At 38.4% G+C, this 17,451-nt stretch overlaps 2 protein-coding genes across 10 annotated transcripts in view; one reads left to right on the top strand and one right to left on the bottom strand.

Moving 5' to 3' along the window:
• Positions 1-4,231: 4,231 nt before the first annotated feature.
• LOC108895459 (aquaporin-3-like) lies at positions 4,232-16,437 on the top strand. The gene is given in 7 exon segments (XM_018694297.2): positions 4,232-4,400; positions 6,172-6,298; positions 8,473-8,610; positions 10,427-10,521; positions 10,523-10,546; positions 13,864-14,081; positions 14,744-16,437. Coding segments are annotated over 7 exon segments (897 nt in total). The 5' UTR covers positions 4,232-4,292; the 3' UTR covers positions 14,931-16,437.
• Positions 6,852-17,451, bottom strand: part of LOC108891400 (rhotekin) — a 70,409-nt gene continuing 59,809 nt past the window's right edge. For all 9 annotated transcript variants that reach the window (XM_051073005.1, XM_051073010.1, XM_051073006.1 and 6 more), the window contains one exon: positions 6,852-7,359. In XM_051073005.1, coding sequence (XP_050928962.1) covers positions 7,083-7,359 — 277 coding nt within the window. In that variant the 3' untranslated portion in view covers positions 6,852-7,082. The remainder of the gene's footprint in view (positions 7,360-17,451) is intronic.

The following is a 17,451-nucleotide window of genomic DNA, read 5'->3' as shown; positions in this document are numbered from 1 at the left end:
TGAAAGGTTCTCTAGTGCTTTCATTAGTCCATGCTGAAAAGAAGGACATTTTACTGCTCTGTACATGCAAGACATATGTCTCAGCATGTGCGTGTCTGCATACAAAATTAGCAAGAAGGTTTTAACTTTATAATATTTTTTCACTCTTCTAATTTTGTTGCTTTTTCCCTCAAAAATTTCCATCACTGTCTTATGAAACATCAGCTTTTCATGTGCTAAGAGGGAAGTTTTCAGCTTTATTTAATAAGCACTTCTCAAACCATAAAGGAACACTTAATCCCTCAGTTTATTTGAAAAATTTATGGTGTTCACTGGACGGTGACTGATTAAGGTTCATCATGCCATTTCATTTTTATGCCCCCATGTCGGGTTGTCTGTCCATCCATCTGTCCGTCCGTTCCATTCTCATGAACGTAGTATCTCAGTAACACTTTTTTCACTTAGACTCATGGATGAACTAATTATATTTTGGTGGTTAAAGGTCAAAAGGTCAAAGGCCTGAGGCAAAAACACTTTAATGACCATTATTTGATGCTATAACTCAGGAACAGGAGGGCCATATTTCCTGCAACTTGACTGACTGGTGGAGGCATTGATTGATATTTACAATGGACCCTCTTTCCATCTCAAATCTATGAGAGAAGATCACAGCAAAATAAAAGCCCCTCAGATCAGTTTAGGGGTCAAACAATGCCCTGTGAAATCAACCACCTGCGGACTTGCCAATACCTGTACTGTAGCTACAGTCACACCATACATAGAGTGGTGCTGGAGCTCTTACACGATAATAATAGAAGATAACATAACCATTGTCCTACTCCCAAAAGCAGAGATAATGTGCACTCTCATTACAGTACATCACCTTCTCCAGCCTTTGCTCGTTTATAATTTTCCCTTGTGGGCAGCAGAGTTGCATTTTCATTTTTTAAAATTCCATTAGAGTGTGACTGCAGCATATACAGACATGGCTGATTGGTGATATTATCAGATACCTGTATGTTTGAGATTCTGAGTGCCACACTAATATGACAGTAGGAATACTGATCAACTCGATTCAGGGATGTAAGCTCGACATTGATGTTATGCTAATGCAGTGCCACTCTTGTGACTGTGTCCACACAATGAGCACCTTCTAGCATTAGCCGTGAATTTTCATACGATCCACCGATAATGGAAACTAAATTTATTCAGAGGAAGCTGTGGAGGACACCAGGCTTAATCATGACTATGTAAATAATAAGCTTATACCTATTCATCCATGTCTCTTACCTTTTGTTTCTTCTAACTCAACCACATAAACACACAGCAGCCCCCAATAAAACACATTACACGTTGTTTTATAAAGAACAACATATGACCTTTGATAGTGCACACAGAACACAACATAATGCATTATGAATTCAGCTCAGGAATATGAAATATAAATAATAAGTGTGTGTGTTTAATTTTTAAAGTGCAAAGACAAGATTAACTCCACCCTCACTGTGGTTGGTGGTGGCAGGTCAATATCAGAGAGACAAACAATTGTAATCAGTGTGACAGAAGCTTCAGTGGGTTAACCAGAGTGAGCATCACTGTGATTTTTATTTTAAAAATCAATTTATCTTTCATGCATACGACTTTGGCTAAACAAACCCAGCATTTTAGCAGAAGTGACAGCCTGCTGGTTGGGACGTGCTGTGTCTTATATGTCCTGATGGAAGATAGTATGTGTGTTTTTGTGTGTTTGTGAGTGAGCCTTTGTCTAGTCCTAATTCCAGCTGCAACAAGAATAAATGATAGTCCTCAATAATAAGAACTTGTTCTTTGATTTTACACATTTTTATATTTTATGTAGAAGTGCAATACCAATACCAAACAGTTAAATCTCATCATAATTAAATATCATCTTCCACCAACATATTCTGTACGTATTTAGTGTTTTGGGTCACTGATATTCTACCATGGGGCTGTAATTTTGCTTTGGATGTCTTTCCCTTGTACCTCCCTGCCTCACTGAGGTGAGTCTGCAACACAAAATACAGAAAAAAAGCATAAATAAAGGCAGCTGCCTCATGAGAGCACACACTGTGAAAACACTGGTCAGGAAAAAAATCTTAGATAAATACTTAGATCAGTAAATAAAGCAGCGTTTGAATAAATATGTTAATTGGGGTTATCAAGGGGGTATTTTCTGCTTTGTGCTAAAACAGCAAGTCAGTCTGATTTTAACAAACATCTAAGATAAACCATCACAGTTGTCTCCTCTGGCCATTCCCATTGCACTAACACTCTGAACAAAGCAGGAGATGTGAATGTCTTAATTACAGTGCACTCTGAGATAATGATAACACTCGCATTTGCCTGCTTGAGGAGGGTTGCATAAATGCAAGTACACACACACACACACACACACACACACACACACTGGTGAATGGCTGAATGTTACATCAAGGTGAAAACATATCTTTGAGTAAATACCTCTTTGTGTTTTCTTCTTGCTGTTTTCATAGATTAACACTGACAAGGTACTTTAATAACTGATGGTTCAACACTTTCATTGTGTTAAGGTAAACTCAAACAAATTAGTTGCAAGGTCAAGCCTCACCTTCATTACCAGCCCTGATTTCCTCCACAGATAATCATGATACACTGTACAGTAAATGGCTGGATTAGTTAGTTTGCAGAAATTTCATTAAACACAGCTTTATTTAAGTATATGGGCTCAGTGAGTTCAGTAAAAGATGGTAATGGTAAATGGACTGCATGTATATAACACTATTTAGTATTATAGTACTATATAGCATCTTGGATGTTTGTTAAAATTACCATTCAAAGTGCTTTACACTATGAGTACCCGTTCATGCAGCACTTCTATACACAGTGCTTTTCAGTGAGACGTATTCATATCTGATGGCTCAGCTAATGGGTCTGCATCTTGTCCAAGGACTTGAGGAACCAGGGACTGAGGCGGATGGATGACCTACTCTCTATCTCACGAGCCACAGCCACCTGAAGAGTGCTCCACTGATTTAGCACTCTATATCACAATAGACAACTTAAAACTTGTATCAAAATCAATGAAGCAGAGCAGTTATTATTGTTTTTTTTCCACATCCTTCCTTGTCAAAACCTGACTCCTGCTATACAGTGTTTCTCTTATTATCATTGCTAGTATTCAAACAGTAATCATATCTGGCAGAAACAGAATAGCTGTACTCTATACTTGACAGTATAACACTACAACTCAGCCTAATTTTGGCACCATGACCTCATCCTATTGACTCCACTGCCAATCACAAGATTTGTGGAGTACATTAAAGACTGTCCTAAATTGGCTACTAGGTATTGTGAGTGAACTATAAAACCCTCTTACTCACACTCCACTACCCCTGACAGATGCACAAAAAACAGAATAAAGTATGTCTTGCAGATTTGTAAATATTAGTTTCAACATATATTTGATGTTAATGTTTATAAGGGTGTTTTTACAGTGACACAATCTGTGTCCAAAACAACATTTACTTATTTATTTATTTATTTATTTATTTATTGTGTAGTCTAAGAAACCTCAAGGACACACAACTCCCTAACTAAACTAACTTTTAAATCGTTCATATAAGAGCCAACATGGGTTTAAACATTGTCAGGTAGAGAGGAATTTGTGCATTTACAATGAAACACCACACAATAGCTCTAACTGATGAGCACAGCATCTATCGGTATCCATGGTGACTGATTCTTCCTACTTAGGCTGGAGAGTGCTCCATGCATCCCACAGTTTACCTGTTTATTTATACATGACCCCTTAATGTGGAGTGCCCTCCACAGCTGTGAGTGTGAAGTGCTAGTGAAGAGAGATCAATCTGGGAAAAGGCCTTTGTCATCTTGTGTCCCTCAGGATGAACTGTTTTGCTTGATAAATCTCCACCACTATGAATAGAAAGGCATTATAACTGGAGTTGTGTATAATTTCAAAGTAGGCTAAGGAAGCTTGAAAAAAACATTAACACTTAGTATACACTTAGTGTAATGTGAAACTTTAACGTTATAGCTTTATTTTCATATCTGGCAGTGGTGTAGAGAGATAAATAGTGAAACTAAGTCAGATCCTGAGTTCAAGCAGCCACAAAAACTATGAGGAGGAAAGGGGTGGAAATGTGTTTAATAGTGGCAGGCAGTCCAAAGAAGCTCTTTTTCCTCATGGGAGGGACCCTCAGGAGACCCCTTAAAGCTGATGCACAGCCCCAGACACACATTCATCATTAGACCACAGAGTGTATAACTCAAGATAATCTTATAATAACTGCATCATGGGAAAACAAAAAGATATTTTGGAGAAACTGGCAGGGATCTTTCAGATTCGACATGTGCTCCTCCGCCAGGCCCTGGCAGAATGCCTGGGAACCCTTATTCTGGTGGTGAGTACAGTGTATTCTTGCATTAATCCTGCAGGGTGCTAAGTGGATTGGATTTTTCATCTTAAATACGAAAAGACTGAAGTACTGAATGTTCATTATGCTCAGTATAAAAGTATTATTAACATTAACTGTAATATTGAGCATTATTTTTCAGTGATGAAAATGATCTTTAATAGGATAAGATTTTAAGCTGTGGTATTGTATTATTTAGTAAATGAAAGGTATGGAATGTACTTTTGGTTAAACTTGATAGCAATTGGTTAACAATTTGTGTGCCTCATATTTTGTCCTTCTCATTTTCTTTGGGTATCTGATTGGGTATCTGAGAAAGTGCAGTAATTTTATAAGTACCTTTGAATTTGCACTTAAATCTACTTTATGAGCTGTGATTTCTTGCTGCAAGTTCTTGGTGGCCTATCAGTGAAAGAGAAACACCACTACCATCATCACAAAACATTTCTCAACTACCAACTCTGCATGTGCAAGTACACACAGTATATTCAGCAGTACTTCTGAATATGTTCTCTATGTGACCACTGAATCCAGCTGATAATTGTAGATGTGAGATGGTGAGCAAAATAATTATTGTCTACCATTTATTATATCATGGGTAAGCACATCATGATAAAGTTTGCACCAAGAACATATCCTAAAGCTCTCCACCGCTCCTTTTCAGTTCAACATGAGGTAAGAGAAAAAGATGTTTTGAAAATGGCCCAAGGGATTCTGCATCCTCCTTGTCTGACATGTTTGTGTAGAGAAAGAGGGGAGGATGTTATTGTGTCTGGCAAGAGTTTAGTTGTTTGATGACAAAATAGCGAGCAATTTGGCTTTTTGTAAGATTTGCCAGGTCTCCTCTCTAAGGCTGATTTGATGTTCAAAGGCTACATTTACAGTAGTGCTAAAAGGTAAAGAAACTTTGACTGCACTCTTCTCATAAAATTCCTGCTCTCTTAGATGTCTAGTAGTTGGGAAAAAAACAAAAACTTTATTATCAAGGACTTAAAAGCGGAAGCACCTCCATCAGTTATCTCCTACATTAATTTCCTTCTTTGTACTTAAATTACACACAGAGATCCCTATTGTTTTATATCCATATTCTTTACTAATGATAGAAGACTTCATACAGCATCTGTAGTCCCCACTGAAAACTATTTAAACAAACTAGGAAGAAATAGGATTCTTTCAAATTAAAACAAAATATTTTTTGCCAGTGAAAAACAACCTGGAATTCCTCTACTGCTCATGGTAACCCACAGACAAAAAAAATATCAAGAGAGTGCACCAACAGTGAAGCACCAGGCCATTTGTTATTCTGCTCCCCAGCTGTGACTGATCTGTTAATTCCACAATACCTTTTGCTCTGCTGGCAATCAGGTCCCCTCGGTGGAGGGCTCTGCAGGTGGAGTCAGATTGTTGTCAGCATCAATAGTTCCACTCAAAGCCCACCCATAACATACACATGACCTCCGAGGTCACAGAGACACACCCTGGATAAGACAAAAAGTAAGACTCGGTTGGACACCTGACTCCAGGTCAGGCCACTGAGGGGCTTTATTATTCTCTTTGAGGTTTTTCTACTACTGTCAGTCCACAAAAATAACCTCGTCTCAGAGTTGTTTTTTTTCACTTGACAACATATTTCTGGTTGGATCTCAAAATAGTAAAATGTATTGGTAGATGTTAATAGGTAGACATGAAAGGCACATGTGCGCAATAAATAATTCTGGATTGTTTGTCTGAAGTTTGTCTGTTTCTCTCCTCTGTCCAGATGTTTGGTTGTGGTGCAGTTGCACAGCTGGTGCTAAGCAGAGGATCCCATGGCACATTCCTCAGTGTTAACTTTGCTTTTGGATTAGCTGCAACTCTGGGCATCCTTGTGAGTGGACAGGTCTCAGGTAAGGATATACTATCTAGTGCTTCATATTTTCCTTAAACATCTTCTTAACCCTATAATTTTCTCTTTAACAACTTATATAACATTGTTTTATTGCCTTTATATTTCATGACTTCTCCTAATTTTGAATTGCCCATAAACAAAAGATTTTGAACTCATGACAAGTTTCAGAACTCTGCTTAGGGTCTCATAGAATCTAGTCATAAAAGATGTTTAAATACAATAAGAGGTGCAATCAAAAAGTTCTTAGACTGTTCCTTTCGTGGATGAATGGAGTGCGACATGGTAATGCACAGGCAGCAGGTGCGGGCAGTGAGTTCTCAGCACCTACATAATCATCACTCCTCACCTGCCTTACATGCCAAATTTTGCTTCCTGCAGTGTTCCTACAGTGGAGAAGATTCAGTGTGAGTTGCAGAAGGTGCTTAATGTGCTTACAGAATGGGATTTCCAGGGAGCTGTGTATCTCTGCACAAGGTATCTACTTTGAAGGGTATGGCGGCCAAATTTAAATCAGGCCCTGTTTTTGACTTGTTACAGATGCAGTCCTCAGAACTTTTTGATCACACCTTGTAACATTATCTGTGGCACTACCCCAAATCCCATGTGAATCTATTTGGATTTCTGTTGATGGTGTTACGGATACTCTAGGAATTGGACCCCAATGCAGAGAATACACACAGGTAAGTTCAAACCGAAGGCTCTTTAATGAGGCACAGAGAACTCAGGAAACAATAGGCAGGACAGGCTCGGCTGGAAACTGGCCGACTCGAAGGAGTAGAAAGTCACGAGGAACTGGAGTAGCTTGCCACAGGAGAACACAAGTAACCACTGAGAACAGGTGAAGCTGCCACTGGACGACATAGGAAGCCACAGAGAAACAGGAGAATCCAACACAGGAAGCACAGAGGACTGCACACAGGGAAGCAGCAAGGAATACCCTGGCAAGGGGCTGGAGTGAAGGCCGGGCTTATGAAGGAGGAGGGAGAACGAGCTGAGTGGAAACAGGTGTGCGAGATCAGCCAGCAGGAGGAGAGCCACACCCCCTGCAACACACCAGCTCTGCAGACAAACAGAAAAAAGGGAAGGGGAAACAAAGAGAAAACACAAGAAAAACACAACACAAAAACAAACCAACCCAAACCACAACAGATGGAGTTCTAAATAGTTTGTTCATAAGAGATAACAGTGGCAGTTAAAAATATTAATTATTATTACATTTACATCTGTGGGACCCTATGTCAATAAAACATAGGCATTAACTCAGGAGAAGGAGGAACACTTCTTAATCATCAAGATAATCACATGCAATTGAGCTAAGTTAAGCATTTGCATCACGATCAGGAAACACCTGCCATTCAAGTGTTTCCAAGACTCAGCTTTTTCCCCCCTTAAACCTCCATCAGCAAAATAGGCAGTCATTATTATTGATGGCTTGACAGACACTAAATATCAGCAAAAGGTAAACTGGCAGTTATCTGAAGTGCATTATTTACCACACTGACGTGTTTGCCAGACGAATGACAGCTTGGGGGAGCAGGGGAAGCAGAACAAAAAGCAGTGGACAGAGTAATGCAAAGTTTAAAACAGACACACACGCGGAAGGAGGGGGCATCTACCCCTTAACTTGAAAACGACGTGTTCTGTAATTGAAAGGAAAGTGGGAGAGTCAGTCCTCAATCCCAGTATCTTGTGTCAAAAGCAGCAACACTACAAAGGGTCCTGCAGTTCACTTATACTCACTTCTTCAGTGCCTTTATAATGAGGCTGTCCCCCCTCTAATACACATTGCAGCTGAGAAAATAAGCTCTTATAATTAGATAGCTCCTATCCTGACACAATTAAGGTATGAATACAAGTGAGGCACCCACATGAGTGTGCCATCAGAGCAGTTCCTTCCCCCTTCAAGGTTAGAAAAAGGAATACTTTTCTGAATCTTTTCATCCCTCCAATTTAATTTGTGTCACAGAGACCTTCCATTCTAGCAGGACTTTACTGAGACCACAATTCCTGAATATATGGTATGCTCAGAACTCTCTTCTGGGGGGGCTCTAGAGTAGAGATAGAACACTAGAGAGATAAAGCAACCCCCATGTGTTTGTTTTCTCATGGTGAATAACAAAGAATCTGATGTATAAAAATATACCAAGATTTCTATATTTTTCTCATCTTTAGGTGGTCATCTGAACCCAGCGGTGACCTTCACACTTTGTTTACTTGGGAGAGAGCCTTGGAGGAAGTTCCCATTGTTCTTTTTCTTCCAGACTCTCGGGGCCTTCCTGGGTGCATCGATCGTATTTGGCATGTATTCTGGTATGTGAAAAAAAAATCTCAGGAGGATTAATCACATAAAAAAATATTTAATGTTGTTTAAAATGTTAGTATTTAATCAGCTGTGCACCTCTTATCCTTAAACAAATCAAAATTGTTGTCAGTGGTATGCTAGTAGTTCATGCAAGTTGAAGGAGGAGACAAAAGCTGGATTGCCCCTGAAGACCAGAGCTATTTCGAACCTTCAGTTTACTTCAAAATACAATAGCTTGATGGTGACATTTTAAGATTTACTACATGTTGTAACTGCCTGCCTGACAGTTTGAACAAAGACAAATGGTTGTTTGCTCTGAGAAAACAAGTCAGTGAACAAAAGAGCATCTATACTTGCAGTTCTTGACAAATATTTGGTAGCTTTCTTCTACTCAGTGTCTTACACAAGTGATCAGTTAACACATATCAATTTAGCTATTATGGGAAAAATATCCAAATCTCTGCTTTTTAGGAAGATTAGCCATGCTATAGGGACATTGACACTGACAAGAGATAAAGACTTATAATAATGCCAGTATGCTAATATGCTCACAGTGACAATGCTTAAATTTTTAATGGTAATGTTTATCATGTTAAACATATTAGTTTAGCTTGTTGCTGGGATTGCTGTTAGTTTTGCACTTATTTGTCCATAAAACAATGTTTTTGGCACTTGATGGTGCAAGAGAAGAAGTTAAGGTTAAGTTATTCTCCAAAATGATTACAGATAATCCTGGGGAGAGCATGAATGTCTGTACCAGATTTCATAGAAATCCAGCCAGTAATTCTAAAGATATTTCAATCAGAATAACAGATGTCAACCTCATTGTGGCACTAGAGGAAAAGTCAAGGATCGCCAAAGTCATTAGAATACATCACCTGGGAACCATGAATATTAGTACAAAATGTTATGCCATTCCATTCAATAATTGTTGAGATATTTCAGTCTCAAAGTAGTCCACCAATCTACGTGTAACAGTGCCATCCCTTTTAAGCCCTGCAGCTAGCATAGCTAAAAATAATTGTGGTTTTACTAAGGTTTTCAGATTTTATTGTGAAGGACAATATTGGATGCCCATTCAGCTTATATGCTCTTTAGAAAGAGGAAAAAGTCTGTCTGTCAGTCAGTCGAAAATACACTGTGAACCACATGATCATTGAACAAGTCAGGACTCAAAGTAGAACACATCTTTGGCTCTCTATAGGCCACTGGGGTGCTCATACATGAATTCAATGGATTTCTGTTCATACTGCCTCATGTGTGCTATGCAACTGTGTGTTTATTTGTATGACAACCTACAGCATGTGTCATGGTTTGTGAATGTTGTTTTGACCTTGGTATGCTTGGGCTTTTATTCTGCATGTTTGTATGTAGTGATATCTCTCTATATGTTTGTGCATCCCCAGCCTCCTTTCAGTGCTGACTGTGGCTGTGTAACCACGCAGAAAGAAAAAAAGAAATTGAAACAATAAGTGTATTACTGTCTGCAGTCGCTGTCAACTGTATCTCTGAAACACACAGCAATTTAACTTAACATTTGCAGGTTACTGTTATTAAGTAATACTATTTAGTATACTGTGTAAGCTGTAATTCAGTGTGGCAGTAATCAGAACATTTTATCCTCCTAAATGATCAGCAGTCAAGAAGAAAAGGCAAATCCAAACTTCCAATTTAACTTTAAGAGCAACACTGTAAATGGGACTTAAATTGCTGGCTGGGTTCCCATAAGCCCTCTTGTATTGTTAAAATACAAATAGAACAAAAAAAGTTCAATTTTATAACAGGAAGCTATATTTTGGAGTGATTTGCACAATGTTTCACCAGATGCATTATGGGACTTTGGCCATGGGAAGCTGATTGTAATAGGGAAGAATGCCACAGCGGGAATTTTTGCCACATATCCATCAAAACACCTCACCCTTGGTTAATGGATTCTTTGATCAGGTAACAATGCCTTGATTTTTTTGTTTTTTAAAAGTATTTCAACTCTATTCAGTGAAACTGATTCACATGTGTATCTAAAGCAGCACACCACTCATAAGTCATACACTCTGGCTGCAACAGTTCAAGTACAGCACAAGTAGCACATACTTTCATTTTCCATCAGTGCCCATTGTCTGCTGTATGGAACAAAAACATCAATTTCATATGCTTAAGTAAAAAAGATAACAATCATAGACTTGAATAGATACTTGAGGTCACAATGACGCATGTCCGGTTGAACTGAATAGACTCAAATAAAAGTTTCTCTTCCAAAAGATGAATCAATGAAAAACATGGCTGAGTCACATCCTTTGAGACAAAGCCTACTACAGACATATTGGTGTGTAGGACTTGTATTGCTCCTCTGCTGGAGCCCCAAATTCTCATTACTCACATCACTTCAGCTATCTTCTTAAACCTGTTAAAATCAGCAGACAGTGTAATGAGCAGGTCAGTGCCAATAATCAAATGATCCCACTTTGAATCTGTCTTCAGCAGCTTGCAAGTATGAACAAAAGGAGGTTCAATCATATCCTGGTGTGTCATAAGATAATGTGCATAATCCTGCTGTTTACATTCCTGTGACAGGCGAGAATGACATTTTCATTTTAGAGAGATCTAAATGTGCACCTCAGTCCACAAGACAGAGAATTGTTTGATGGGTGGTCTGAGCAGAAAGAAATACAAGTCAACAGGTTGACATGGCATTTTGTCAACATGTACTGTAGGGCGCTTTCGCCTGTGCAATTTACATGTTTTTATTATCAGCACTAGACCTAGGGGAAATCTGGGCTGTTACACAGGCTAGGAAGCACACTGTAACCAACATACAAATTGTGGATTGATAGAGAAAGGACCAAGTTAGTGTCTTGCCCAGGTTAGAGCTTGTTTACTTCTCTGTACAATTTTATCTTTGCTATACTGATAACAAAACATTTAACATCTTAAATAGATGATGGTGTAACCAAAACTACATTAAATTACATAAAAAAAGTCTTCCCAAAGGAAAATAAGTGCAAATGAATTTAAAATAATGTAATATACTGTGCCTGCATGGGATCTCTCCAGGTGCTCTGGACACTGTCTAAAGACATGCAGGTTAGGTTAATTGGTGACTCTAAAATTGCTCAGTGTTGTGAAAGTGAGTGTGTATAGTTGTTTGTCTCTATATGTTAGTCCTGCTGACCTGGTGACCTGCCCAGAGCGTACCCCACCTCTCACCCAGTGTCAGCTGGGATTGGCTCCAGCCCCTCACGACCCTCAAGGATAAGTTGTATAGATAATGCATAGATGATGCATTGATGGTAACACACTGGGTATTCAACATAAACAAAAACTGTGGCTTCGTTCAAAATACTAATATGTACCAAAATAACAGAACTTAGAACAACACATTCACTTAACACTAATCCCTACAGTCACTACAGTCAATAACATATAGGGCATATGTTTGATAATCTCTTTGATAGGGACATTTTTTATCAGATTGCTAAAATAATATGGGCACTTGTTCCCCATGTCTCTTTTCTCATTTATTTGCACCTGTGTGTACACATATCGACATAAAAAACCTAACTGTAGAAAGTTTACTTGAATTGAGTATGTTTATTGATAAAAATGGCCTGTAACAGACTTGGATCATTTTTTCTCTGATCTTAAACTGATATTTTACTTTTTACTTTTTTTCTTCTTTTTTAAATAAGAATCATGAGGTGATAGACCTTTAAGATAACGTTACAAGTTGTCAAAACCCTCTCCTGAACTTATGGCAAGGTCTTTCACTATGACATCAGAGCTCACCCAAGAGCCTGCAGCTCACCTGTTTGTGTGTCTGTGTTGCTCAGTCTGCTGCTGACAGGATTTTCAAATGAAAATGATGCCTATCAAACAAATGTAAGAAAAGTTGTAGTTAATTTACCTCATACATTTTGCTCAAGTCTTAATGATCCATATGCAGTAAGAACTCTCACTGAGGGAGAGGGGAAGGGAAGCATTAAAAAGATAGATAAAAGATAAATAAATTTAAGATAAATAGCTGAACTCAGCTGCTACTTACACTTCAGTTCTTCTTCAAAAAGGACCTGATGTCTTAATTTGCATCACTTCACAAATTAGCTAACACTTAACCACTCATATCAACTCATGTGAATGTTTTCAAGTCTTTGACATTTGAAACCTTTAAACTATAAATACATGCCATTTCAGATGCACCACTGCTCATGGCCATAGTCAAAAACGTGTAATACAGTTTGAAGCTGAGGGTTGTCATCAGATCATTTACATGTCTGTGCTCAGGGGCCCATAGTCTCATAACCTGCCCATGGCAGCAGCATCAGAGCACCATCCACTTCAAAATCAATTACCTTTATGAAAAGACAGTGCAAAGAATGCTAGAATAGGTCACAGTTGTAAGCCAATAACATAAAGGAAGTCTGTTTATATGAAAGTTTTTTCCCAACAAACAGTTGGGAAGAACATCAACAGCTATGCTCAACAATCATCAGTCAGTCATTCTGGCAAAACCTTACACTCACTTACTGAACAGCTTCTTTGCTCCTGCTGAGTAATTGTTTTCACTTAACTTTGAAGAAATTTTCAAGACCTTAATTTCACTGAAACAGGACTTCAGTCAGAAATGCAAACTCACAAAAACTACAGCACACCAGGCTCAACTTCTCAGCTCTTTGCAGCTCTGTTACATCATTTAGCACTGCTGCATGATCCTGACATGTCACAGCATATGGAGTAATCTATACTACTTTCACATATGCTGTGAGGCTTATTGTTCTCAAGTCTAGACCTGTAGTGATGCAACCATTTGAACTGAGGAAAACGCCATCTTCACCCCAAGCTCTCCTTGAGGTACTTCTACCATCCATTGATGTTGGAATACTTCAGTGGAAGTTTTGTGAAGTGCAAAAAGTTGACATAACTGATAGATATTACATTTATTTCCCGACAGAAATTTTTAGTCTGAGAGTCTGTGAAATTTTTCAGAACAAATCTACTCTGAATATCACAACTTATAAAAGGTGATTAAAAATATCTCACAGGAATCACAAGACAAAAAAATCAGCAAAATTGAGGTTAGTGTGAGTATTTAACACCTCCAAGGAGAAATATTGAAACTGTGCTTTGAATGACTCTTTTGATTGTTTATTCAACAAGAGAACTGTTTTGTCTCCCTGATGAAAAGAATTAAGGATCCCATCACTAATGCAATGATTTTTTTGCAAATAAAAACATGAATACCTCACTGTCCCTGCTCTGTATCTCAGATCACTGGAACAGCTGCACTGATCGTGTGCATCCTGGCCATAGTTGATCCACACAACAATTCAGTCCCTCGAGGCCTAGAGGCCTTCACTGTAGGCTTTGTGGTGTTGGTCATCGGCCTGTCAATGGGATTCAACTCTGGGTATGCTGTCAACCCAGCCAGGGACCTGGGACCACGTATCTTCACTGCTCTTGCAGGCTGGGGTGCTGAGGTTTTCATGTGAGTATGGTATTTTTTGGGGCTATCAAGGGATGTAATGATGACTGGATTAGAGTTTCCACCAAATCACACATTAGAAATACTGAAATTAAAGTAAATACTAAATAAAATATCACTCCACTATAAACCAGAATCACAAATTTAAATGTTTTTTTAATTATTTTTTTTATTTGTTTTGTGGCTGAATATCTGTGTTTTTGTGGTGGAAGAATCATAGAGTAATTAGGAGAAGTTAGACAAACAGTGAAACCAGAAACATTATCCTATGTACAGTATAAAAGGGATACTGCCACTAGTGTCCTCTGCTTCAAGGCCAAATTCTTTCAAACTTTCAAACATTTCCAGTTTGTAATTCAGGCTTTCTTTTAGTCCAAGATAATCCCAAAGATATCTTCAAGGTAATTTTTAAAGTTTGGAAAGCTCCCTCCATAGCCACAGAGGGCACTATACAACTGGTTTTAAAGACTGATTAGAACTGAAATGCTTCTTTAAACATATTAAAACCTACCATGGGTAACATATTAGAATGTTACCCTACATTTCAGTAACTTACTAACCACCTATATTTTATTTATGTCTGACAGCAGATGGATTGAGTGAAAATTCTACTCCTTGCTCTTCAGTTTTTTTGTTTTTTTTTTTAAAAATATTTTATTTTACAGTGCAAACACCTACTGGTTCTTTGTGCCCATCTGTGCCCCCTTCTTGGGTGCAGTGGTGGGAGTGCTGATGTACCAGCTAATGATTGGGCACCATTTAGAAGGAGACGTGCAAGAGAAGCAGAAGGAGGAGGCGGTGGAAAGACTCAGACTTTCCAATATTACAACCAATGAAGATGAAGGTGCATGAGCTTAGTTTTTTTTTTCCTAATATAATTGTATTGCTGTAAATCACATTTTTGCCTAACACTTGCATCTTTTGATGTTTAGGTAAACCCTTTTGGCTTTCACATATATTAAAGTACTATATGTAAGTTTTTGCTATTGCTACATAGCAACATTTAATCTTGTTTTGCTTCCAGTTCTATTACTTTTCTTCTACTGAAATTAGCATGCTAATTAGCTAGTCCCAACCAGACCACTTTGCAATAGTGAGTCACTGTACTATCCAGTCTGCCCTCAGTCCAACATGTGAGGATGAGGAGGTAGCGCTGTCCAGAGGGCGTATTCTAACCTCTTGTCCTGTGAACACAATGATGGCTGAAACTCTTGGTAAGCAGTTGTCATACAGCACCTTTAACTAACATCACTTTTTAGATAAGACATCAAACAATGATCAAGAAGACCTCTCTCATATCTAATCATGGACAGCAACAGTTTCTAAGGAAATTATGACATGTCTTTGAATTCATTTTCAATAACTCCAGTAAGCTCTTTCATTCCTGCTTGAAGCACAAAACTATGTCCTTCACACTCCGTGTCTGACAAACAAATGCATCAGCTCAGAGAAGAAAGCTAAACAAAAGACAGTTTAAGTTGAAGGGGTATTTGAAAGGTGCCTTGTTTATTTCTCTCTAACGTGGAAGAAACTTTCAAATCACCAGCAAATCAAAAAGAATTTGCACTCACACTTTTTCTCCTGCAGTTTTTTCCATTTATAAGAACTGTGTATGCCACTTTGGCAGGGTTCCTGAGCTGGAGGCACATTCTCTTTTTACTCACACTCAAGTACAGATACATGCTATAAATCAATAAAAGCATTGTTAAAATTCGCTGTCAGTGATGGCATAACAAAATCAGATATTTATGTCACATTTTTGAAAGTGTTGCCTGGTATTTGCTTGATTAAAAATTGTTTGTAAACAAAGCATATCCTGTCTATTACAGTTTGCAGCTTTGGCAATTAAGTTTTTATAGAGACACCGCTGTGCAAAATCTACATATATTCAGCATTAAAGACCAAAATATGGGGTCAATAAAACAAACAAACAAAAAGCAATATGCCATGAATAACACTGATAATGTGCAACAAGTGTGCTGAACAACCTTAAATTCCCACTCTTAAACATTTTCCAGGACATTTCCAGACCTTAAAGTGACAGTTTTATCAATTTGTGACATAAGCTTATTCGTTAGCCTGCCAAGATTTAGATGAGAGGATCGATACCACTCTCATATCTGCTCATTACATGTTAAGCTGAAGCCAGTGCTAGCTTAGCTTAGCACTAAGACTTGGAGTGTAGAGAAACAGCTAATCTGGCTCTGTTAAAGGATTAAAATAGACATACTGGTGCATTGATTTCTTTACCTTTGGTCAGAGATAGACAAGGTGTTTCCCCTTGTTTCAAGTCTTAGTGCTAAACTAAGCTTACTCCAGCTTCACATTTAACCTACAGATGTGAGAGTGGTGTTGATCTTTTCATCTAACTCTCGCAAGATAGCGATGAATGCTTAGCTACATCATGAGGAGTAAATGATTCTGCATCTAGATTTTTGGACTGCAAAGAGCAGCTTAAACCACGTCATCGTGCAGGCCTGGTTTGTCAAGCTTCACATCATCATCAGCTTCCACAAATGAATGCAGAAGATTCAGCAGTTGCACCCACGACAACTGAAGGCTCTGCCACCACCATTTAACCACATTATGCCATAAGTGTTTTCTGTGTAGCATTTCATGATCTTCTTGAAGTGACTGTGTAAATAATAATAATAATAATAACACTGTGGCAGACAGCAATATATGCAGCTACTCATCCTTCTCCCTTACCCTCAGAGATACTTAGAATGGAGGCCTGAAACTCATAGACTGAACTAACTTTCACCAGGAGTTTTGATTTTTCTACCTACAGAAACTCTTTTCTACACACAGAAGCTTTGAAATGAATCAATCTTAGTCTTCCCAATTTTAAGCAAAAACCTTGACTGTTCCCTGCTCAGGACATATGAAAACTTCAACGTGAACTTCAACAGCGCATGGCTCTTCCAGATCCATTTGCTTCTCTTGTTTCCCAGCATGCTCACTGTGCACAAATGCCACATGCCTTCGCCTGCAAACACACACTTGTGGGCTATTAATAAATCATAATTTAAGAATTGCTTAGACTTGCTCGTTGATCAGGATGATCTCATCATAACAGGTGTTTTAAAACTGAGCTACACCTATTTACAGTATCTGTGTTTAGTCATTTGTATCTTCAGGATGACTGTATAATTACCTCAATGTGGCACACCCTTAGAGATAGTAACACTGAAGATTTAAGAAGGTAAAAAGTTGATGTAAAGTCAAGTGAAAAACCTCAAGACTATACTGTTATTGGTTTGGTTGGTGAGCAGTGGCTTGCCTTAGAGATTCACTGGCATGCAAATAATGACATTTGCTACATTTCAAATACCCTCCAAACTGTTGATATGCCCCTTTTGGTTCATAGTGC

This window comes from Lates calcarifer, linkage group LG9 (genome assembly GCF_001640805.2).
Source record: "Lates calcarifer isolate ASB-BC8 linkage group LG9, TLL_Latcal_v3, whole genome shotgun sequence".
Taxonomy (NCBI): Eukaryota; Metazoa; Chordata; class Actinopteri; family Centropomidae; genus Lates; species Lates calcarifer.
Note: the sequence above shows the minus strand (reverse complement) of the source record. Positions and strands in the feature narration are given on the sequence as shown.